The 10,121-nt window shown below is 36.2% G+C and overlaps 1 protein-coding gene across 1 annotated transcript in view; it reads right to left on the bottom strand.

Moving 5' to 3' along the window:
* LOC127630618 (nuclear receptor subfamily 6 group A member 1-A-like) overlaps positions 1-9,791 on the bottom strand; it is a 28,903-nt gene extending 19,112 nt beyond the window's left edge. Inside the window, exon 1 of the mRNA XM_052108239.1 lies at positions 9,675-9,791. Coding sequence (XP_051964199.1) covers positions 9,675-9,690 — 16 coding nt within the window. The 5' untranslated portion in view covers positions 9,691-9,791. The remainder of the gene's footprint in view (positions 1-9,674) is intronic.
* Between the last annotated feature and the right edge of the window lie 330 nt (positions 9,792-10,121).

Below are 10,121 nucleotides of genomic sequence, written 5' to 3' on the forward strand. Positions count from 1 at the left end.
AGACCCAAATTAGTAAGCCTGGTTGATTTATATTCATCATTCAACGTATAATAATGTAACCATTAAATAAATCTGAAAAAAAAAAAATTTATGTAATCAGCAATAAAAAAAAATGTAGCTTTGTAATACAGTTTACTCCACAAAGCTAATGCACTACAAACCTTCTCTTATATTCAACCCAGAGTACAGACAATTGAGAGACACATTCATCTACATCCAATACACATCCATTAAGCCTGATTTAACTAAGCCCAAAGCTGGTTGAACTAACCCAAACTCAGCAAGCAGCAAGTCTAAATTCAGAGTCGTTAAGCAAACAGACTGCAACGGTCCACTTCACATCAAGGGATCCATTAATGGCAGATGTTAATTAAAGCTTTAATCTTGCTAATGAAAACTGCATTCATTTAAATTAGATGAGAAAGGATTCTCAGGTTTCAGTGTTGGACTACATAAACCTGACATATACTGATCATAAAAAATGATCAGTATATGCATTTGCATTCTCAATACGATTTGGTTATGACTTCATACACTGGTGGTATATTTCTTAAATGGCGAGGACACCCATATGCATTACTGTAACACTGACCTTTCCTTGTCTCTTTAAGCCATTTGCCTGGAATTCCAGACAAATGTTGTGTTATGCAGGATGCATTTGAAACCATAAATTATTGACCAGTGTATGTGAAATGACTGACTTCCTTTAATGAGAAAACACTGCTTCCAAAGTTAGCTTCCTTTATTCACACCTCAGCCTTCTTTGATTAGTTAAATTTGTCACCCTCTCTTTCAAGTGCATGGCCACCCTATAAACCTGCAGTTCTCTCACACCTTCACACACTTGATCCCACAGTGTCACTTCTCACCGGCCCGCCTCTGTCTCATTCTGCCCTGCCAATCAGTTGGCGGGTCCAACTGCCTTGAGTTCACCGTGGAAAACTGTAAGAGTGATCACTGTCAAGTTTTGAAATAATTTTAAAATTGCTCTCAAAATACAGCTTTGTATGTTTGTTTTGCTACTTCTCATTGGGTGAACCTCTCCCTCCCACACACATGAAATTAGATTTTGCAAAAAAAAATTAAGCATGTTTTAGGATCATTAATATTAAATTGATTGTCAATTGAGCACATTTTCAGCCATTTTTAATGTTTCATAATGCATCTAGACGTTTATATTTTTAGCTTATCATTTTCATTTTTCTCAATGGTGATTCTCCTTATGGCAATACTGTCATTTTGTATGGTATTACAATAAAAAAGAAAAAATATCACTGTGAATCAATCATTGGTAACACTTTACAATAAGGTTCCATTTGTTAATATTAAATAATGCATTATGTATCATGAACAAACAATTAACAGTAGATTTGTACAACATTTATACATCTTTGTTAATGTTAGTTAATAAAAAAACAATTGTTCCTTGTTAGTTCATAGTGCATTAACTAATGTTAACAAATGGAAACTTGTTAAGTGTTACCCAATAATTTAAATGGAATTAGCATAAATTAAAGGCAGTACAACATATACCGTGATGATAAGGACTTAACTATTAATATACCTTAATATGCATATACTGTATCTTTGTATTACTGATTATTATATCTTTCTATTGGTTTTGTGGGGAATGGTATGTGACTCTGGTATGTTCTTAATGTTTTGTTAAATTTAGCTCCTTTATGTAATTGTTTTCCCCAAGAGATATTTGGGCAAATTTGAGAGGAATTTGTGACGTTTTTAGTGGAATAAGAAGACTGATTTTACTCTTGATTTGAGCCCTTCATCTTGCCTTGGGCTATGTGTCACACACACACACACACACACACACACACACACACACACACACACACACACACACACACACACACACACACAGCTGAGACTCCCCACTGGACCTAGTAAAACCTGCATTGTTACCCTGAAATCAGGCCTAGTTTCATTCCAAACTTTACTACAAGCAAGAAATGCAGAGTGTGTGGGTTTTGAACACTGACACTGATATTTACGTTTACGTTTATGCATTTGGCAGATGCTTTTATCCAAAGCGACCATGCTGATATCAGCATGTTAATGAAATGCTTCCATCTCCACCATGAAAACCAGAATAAAGAAGTCAAAAATTGAACCGAATGCTCAATTTATCTATCATTAGACTTAAAAAAAAAATGGGATCGGCCAAACAAACAGAACAACTCAAGTGCTGAATGTGTGTGTTATACTGCATATTTGATGTTATTAGTTTCTGCATTTCAACATTTTATATACGTGAGATATAAAATATTGTAAATAATATTATATACATGAAAATTAAAATTGAACATGGTTAATGGCAAAATACCATAGTTACTACAGTTACTGTAACAACAAAACTGGGAACCTCATCGTCTCCACCGGGGTTAAAAAATAAAGTAATAAATTATAATACATTGCATATTATTAATTTATTCTGATTTCACAGTAATAACACTAACTGTAACTATTATATTATTGCCAGAAACTTTGAATATCATGATGTATTTTTATAAGTGCATATATTTCTTATATAAAACATGTTTGGGATGAGAGTCACCATTTGTCCGGGCAGGTGTGTGGTTAAGCAGTGGAGGATGGGAGGACAGGACAGATGATGGCGGAGGATGGGGAGAATGCGAGAGAAAGACAGAGGACTACCTCTCTCTTTGAGGGCTTTGTCTTTTGTTTCCATTACAATCAATCGCAGCTGAGCAGGTGGGGGCTATGCTGTACTTTTCCATTCTTTTAGCACTTGCTTTCACTGGATTCCTCTTTTCTCTCCATATTCTCTAAAAAACCGTATCAGTATGCATTCCTTTCTTTATCATGTTTACATGTGTTTAACTGGTCACCAGTCAAATCTCATTCATTCAAGTACATTATTCAAATGTATTGGAAAGTTTCTGCCAATTTGATGAATATTGTGCAAAATAGAGTCAACTATATATATATATATATATTTTCTTTCCTATTTGATTTTTAAGCAAATGGTCAGTGAAAGGATGTGTACTGGTTTAAAGCCTGTTTTATGTGGTTTTGCCATATTGTAAAGAAAAACATGAAATAAACAACATAAAAATATCTACATATATTATATATAATATATAAAATATAATACAAACACTACATGAAAATAAGTAACAGGAAGGTGCACTAAAAGGGTTGCAGCCTAAATGAAACTACCACTCAGTAGGGGTGTAAGGTTTGTAGTTATATTCAGTAGTAGGTTACACTTCATATAAATCAAAGACAGATTATTTTCACAATAACTTTGGTAACGGAGTTGAATGGTTGAGCTTGATTAATGCTGTCAACACAATTTGTGTATAAAAGTAGTTAATGGATTGTGATTATTAACATGTATTGCTGCAATACTGACATTGTTCCTGAAGTTGTTCATTATCCAGATTGATTTCGAGTACCCACCGATACTATTCTGATCGGTTCATTGCGCTGACCACATCTGTAGCAAGGACAGTGTAATGCTAATACTCTGAGCTCCACACTTTCAGAGTCATGGCTAGCTCAGCTTTTGACCTGTACACTGTAGTAATCTTATAACCATTACAAGAGCCCAGGAATTAGCATTTAGTAATTACACCGAGGCTCAGTCTTAATGTAAAGCAAATGATTGCGCTTACTTGGAATAAATTAATCCTACAGCTTTAAGAAAAGCTTTGTGCTACATGTAAATGCATCTCGAAGTGTTTAACAACTGCCTATTCAAAGGTTTGAACCCGGTCTAGCCAAACACTTGCCAACAAAGATGTGGAAAGTCATATACATTGGGATCCAAAAGTCAGAGGCCCCTTCTATATAGCATTTTTAATTTAATTACAGTGAGGTTCAAAAGTCTTATTCGCCTTTTCTGATGCAATATCATTTTCAAATAAAAATTATATGATCAGCATAACAGTTTGAATATTTGCTTCTTTGATTAGCAACCTAGAAATAGTGCACAAGGTTAAGGTCTCACTAAACATCATAACGTTTAATTTGTAAAATGTTATATATTTTTTATTAATTTGATTAGAGGTTAATTGCACATCCAAAAAACAATAACTGACCTAACTGTGGCTACATGAAGCTTATTGAAAACAGCAGAGGGCCAAATATGCTGATGAAACAAAGAGCAAAACTTGGGACCTTGCAGCAAATCAGCATTAGAGAAGCGCAGAGGAGCGAAGTTACATCAGAATATTGACGCGTTCATCCACATCACTGGATTTCAACATCCACGGCATTGTTGGTCTCTCAGTAGCGTCTATAGTTAGCTTTACAAAATCAATAAAGGCCATCAGCAGATAAAGCACATCAAAAACTGAAATATTTGCAAACATTACACAAGACACCGAGCCCTATTGATCTCTCATGGGCAGATGTTTTTCTTAGGTCCCCAGATCAGAGATCCAAACAGTCCCCATTTCTGCAAACATCTCAGTATCTTAAAATAAACTAATACAGTCAAGGGCTCCGACTTTTGGCATCTTTCCTTTTTAAACTGAGATTTCAACAAATCATTAAAAGCAAATCAAATGGGGTTTCATTTTAAGGATCGTCCCCCAAAAATTTGTTTTCAAATCTCGTAGGACTTACTTTCTTCCATGGAAAAAAAGGCAGTATGAACTAATGTAGTATTAATAATGTATTTTCACAAGTTACATTAACCAAGATTCATAAATTCTGTAAAAAAGGTTGACAAATACAACCTTATTCAAAAGTGTTACCTTTGTTTTCTTTATATATATATATATATATATATATATATATATATATATATATATATATAGTCAGTGGGCATGAAGTTTTGATATTTTCGTGCAAGCATGCGCTAAGTCTAGGCGCAAGTGGGTTTGGCAAAGCACTAATGGGCTGGGCCAAGTGTAATTTTAATTCTGAGGTTTTTATCTGGTTATTGCAACATCTGCGTCCTATTATATAGTCAATCCCCTGTCAAGCACTAGTGATATAACCAAAGATAGCACATTCATAAGTTGGTAGTGAAAATGGACAGTATGCAAGTAATTAGATGAATGGAAATAAGGACTTGCTTTCTTTTTTGCATTAACTGCATCAATATTTCTATGCCAGTGACATGCTCCTTTTATACGCTCGGAAAATGTGTTTCAGGAATTGTATGTAGGCTCCATTCAATGATAGAGAATGTAAGTATTATTAATCATATCGATCAAGTGACACACAAATCATGACTTGTATTAACAGTTACTGGATCTGCCTTTCAGGTTAAGTTTTGGATTTTTGTAGGCACTTCACATTTACTGGTCGATTTCACTCAAAACAATTTAATTAATTTATGACCACCTGCTGGTGGAATCTCCAAACTGCAAATGTAAGAACTGAGTTTAGACTTTGCTCTGAAAACAGACGTGGTTTTGAAGCATATTACCGCAATTACCTATTTCTCAAGAAAATAGCAAATTGCGCTTTGCGCTACTATGTTAATATACACCCAAAGTTTGAGCGCATATACACACGGAGGGCGCAAACACTCCCACACATGCCCACTTGTGGTTTGCGCTGGCACAAAAATTTCACTTAGAATTTGCACTCTCGTAAAAATTAGATACGGCCTTGCGCATGGTCGTTGCGGGTTGAGCTGCGCTGAGCGTGGCCATGAAAATAGTGTCCACATGAAAAGAGAGTTCACTTTTCAATTTTGCTGCTGGGTGGAAACACCACTTTTTAAACCGGTTGAGTTGAGACTAAATTTAGACCAGAATTGCTAAATCTTTACTCCCTGACGTCCTCTACTGCTATTGATCTTCACATAGCTTAAAGTCCCCTCCCCCATATGTATGTGCAAACAAACACACACACAAACACTCCTAAGCTCTGACCGAACCTTCCCTACCCCCCTCCCTCCTCACCATGCCAGAGAGGTGACTTCCTGCCTGGAAGAGTGAAGAATGGAGCTAAACAGAAAAATGCCTGAAAAAAACAGAGCGGCAGAGAGGAGAAAAGGGAAGAGGAAGAAGAGACAGGAGGGGTATGAGGAAAAGAGACAGAGGGATGAGTGAAGACCCTCAGAGCTTACCCCCTTCGGTCGGAAACAAAAACAGAGGAGATGGGCAGCAGGAGAATGGGATTAGGAGAAGGTGGAGTCATGTACACTGGCTTTTCAGCACCCCCCCCAACCCCCCCCCCCCACACACACACACACTCACATACACACATACACAATGGTGTTTTCACATACCACCCTTGAACATATTCACCCTCGAGCACAATACTGTGGCATTTTCCAATCAAGTGACATTCAAATTCATTCACAAAGCTACAGTTCTCTCCATGTGCTGCCCAGAGGCACCAAAATCCTTTAGTCAAAATCGCTTGTTTAGAATACATCACAATAGTGATTTACTGTATCTCTCTTTATAAACAGAGCGGTCAAGATTGTTTTGTATAGACACAATTTTGAAGACATCTAATCAAGAGCACTTCCCAAATTCTCTTACCGTAATATGCACACACATTCATTTCGTTCATTATGATATTATTCTGATGACAATTTAGCCAGCTTTCTACACAAATTCTCACTACCGTAATGCAAACAGACATGTATTGCTTGCATCGAGACATAATTTTTAAAACAATTTAGCAAGTGCAAATTCTCGTTAAGGTTTTGCATACATACATATATTTTTTGCATTGACATTATTTTCATAAAAACTTAGCAAGAGCACTCCCCAAAATGTCTTTACTGTAATATGCAGCTATTTATTTTTGTGCATTGTGATATTATTTTCATAACAATTTATCAAGTGCACTCCCCAAATTCTCATTACCATAATGCACACAGACATATAATGTTTGCATTGTGACAATATTTTTATAACTATTTAGCAGGTTTAATCACCACATTTTCTTTACTGTAATGTGCAGCTATTTATTTTTTGTATTGTGACATTTTCAAAACAATTTAGCAAGTGTACTCCCCTAATTTTCATTATCGTAACATGCACAGATATTTATTTTTAAATTTCGATATAATTTTCATGACAATTAAGCCAGTGTAATCACCAAATTTTTCTTACTGTAATGTGCAGACATTTTTTTAATGCATTGTGACATTATTTTCAAAACAATTTAGCGAGTGCAAATTCTCATTACCGTAATGCGCGCAGACATTTATTTTTTGCATAGTAACAATATTTTTATAACAATTTAGCAAGTGTACTCCCCAAATTCTCATTACCATAATGCGCACAAACATTTATTGTTTGCATTGTGAAAATATTGTAATAATAATTTAGCAAGTGAACTCCCTAAATTTTCTTTACTGTAATGCACACAGAAATATTTTTTTTGCATTATGACATTATTTTCATAACAATTTAGCAAGTGCACTCCCCTAATTTTCATTATCGTAACAAGCACAGACAATTTTTTTTTAAATTGCCTCATCATTTTCATGACAATAAAGCCAGAGTATCCCCCAAATTCTCATTACCGTAATGTGTACAGACACATTTTGCATTGTGACATTATTTTCATAACAATTTAGCAAGTTTCTTATTATCGAAATATATTTTAGTTGCAATATAATTTATGACAATTGAACTAACATCTAGAAATATAATCTACCAATCCAACATGATTATCGGCCTATTCATAGCATAAAATTAACCAAAACCTGTTAATTCATCTGCTTGGCCAATAAAAGTCTATAACTCATCACTGCACATCTCTCTATATAACAATGTGTGTATATTTGGACTACAAAAGAGTGAAGATAATTTTTTTAGCCAAGCTGTTTAAATCAAAGTGAAATTTTATTTTTAATTTTGCAGAAATGTGAGACATGAGGTATAAGAGGTATTTTACAGTAACCGTCGGAATCCTTTATGTGTTCAACTATTTGAAACATTTGATGCATGTTCTTCCTGAATGGCATTCACATACCAAAAGGTGATTCAGTGAAAGTAGATGAAACAAGTAAATGAGGCAGAGGCTCAAAGTACAAGAATTAAGAGAGCCGTTCGCACCTTTCACCATCATGCGAGCGCATTTTCACACCAGCTTTTGAGAAAGCTAATTGCTTGGCTAAAATCAGCTTAAAACTAACACGCAGCAGACAGAGCTAATATCACATTTACACAGTAGCCAGCACGTCTGTGTTTAACGCCACACTCCAGTCCACACTTCACGACTCTTTTTTTTTTTTTTCAAGATTTGAAATGTCAGCAACATCAGAAAGAAAGCTGAATGCATCTTGCTTGGCAGAGATGCATACTGCCATTTTGGTGTCAAGGTCCAAGGGCACCTAATGACCACTTACGATAAAAAGCATATATAAAAAATGTGTCTTAAAGAAATAGTTATTTTATATGTTCAAGCGTTTTCTTAACTGAGTGAAATCAAAAGGATAAGTTTGCACCAAACAAGGTCTCTCATCAATACAAAGCCACCCGAGATACAATTATGTGGCCAAACTGATAAAATCTAGTGCATTGAGGGGTGAAGTTTGGGCTACAGTGATAAAACCATGTAGGGGGCGTGGGGGCAGTGTGTGTGTGTGTGTGTGTGTGTGTGTCGGGGGTTTAACCAGATGAGCGTGGAGCCATGCAGACCACCGCTCTGCATCAGATGAAGACAGCTGCCCATTCAGCCCAGAAAACCTTTTCCAGATGGGCCACAGCCCACATACCACAGTATGCACACTATCACCATAAACTAACTAAACACATCCAGGACTTATCAGTGACACACACACACACACACACACACACACACACACACACACACACACACACACACACACACACACACACACACACACACACAAATGAATCTGGTGTCTAGCTAAATAAAGTAAACTAAATTGTGACACAATGTAAATTGCAATGCAAACTAAAATAAACACTTTGCGCAATACAAAACAAAACAGGTAATCCATAAATAAATGATTTATGATTGAACAGTCAGTCACAAAGCAAGTCACTGGCCACAAAATTCAGTATAAATAGAAACTACATTAACAAACCACATATAGACAATAAGTCCAAACATAGTTTACAAAGGGGTTTAAAGCATAAACAAATAAATGGATCTTTAATGTGATATTTAATAAGATTGTTGATGCATCTACATTAATACAAACTGCACCCTATTAAAGAGTGCAACAAATTCAGTGTCCTCTCCAGAGAAAAATACTAATATTGAACTAAAATATATTTTTATATATTGTGCCTTTTGATAGCTGAATGAAATATTTATGATGTTGCACCATAAATGCTCCTCAGTCTCTTGGCTTTAAAAAAGTGTGTATACAATGATATAGAGGATTTCAGGGATGCCAAAAAGGCAAAATATCCTTGATACCATGATAGAAGACAAAATCTACAGTCAAACCCTCCAAACAGCTGTTAGCTTTAGCAGGTATACAGTCTACCTTTCAGAACTGGTCTCTGAAATCAACACAATCAATGCAGGATCTTCATTTATCAAGAATATTAGGTTAAGACCTATATTTCCATTAGCTACACATTGGATTCACAATTAACCTTTTAGAAAAGGGCTTTTCTCATGAATACTGGGTCTCTCATTTAAACAGCCCTGCCTACAATCACACATCAGCATTAAATGTGGTCTCTGATCAGCTCGTAAAACCACCATTCCAGTCATTTGTCTCTCTTTACCTTCCCACGAATCCATTGCATGTCTCTCCTGGTCTCCCTGTCATCCATTCATCCTCATATCCTTCTCAGGAAAATTGTAGGCCTCATGACTCGTTCTCTTCCTCCTCTTCTCTGTCTCTCTCCTTCCTCCTCCCTGTTCTGTCTCTTACTGATCACCCTCACAGCTTCAGCCCTGCTGGTCAGTTTCAGCCTGGTCACATGACCGCTGAGTTCAGGCCTCAGGGGTCACGGTGTGGCCGGAGGGCCAATGGCAAATGCGGGGGTTATCTGAGTGGAATTGATAGCCTTATTTTAGCCGCCTGCTGAACAATGCAAGCCCCCTCCCACTCTCTTTCTCGCTCTACCTTTCTATCGTTCGCTTACTTTAAAGTCAGCAGAAGTAAGTGCACACACAGTCAATGGCTGAGGCTGCAAACACAAATGCATGGACACATTACAATGAGCTGT

Source organism: Xyrauchen texanus, chromosome 37 (assembly GCF_025860055.1).
Source record: "Xyrauchen texanus isolate HMW12.3.18 chromosome 37, RBS_HiC_50CHRs, whole genome shotgun sequence".
Taxonomy (NCBI): Eukaryota; Metazoa; Chordata; class Actinopteri; order Cypriniformes; family Catostomidae; genus Xyrauchen; species Xyrauchen texanus.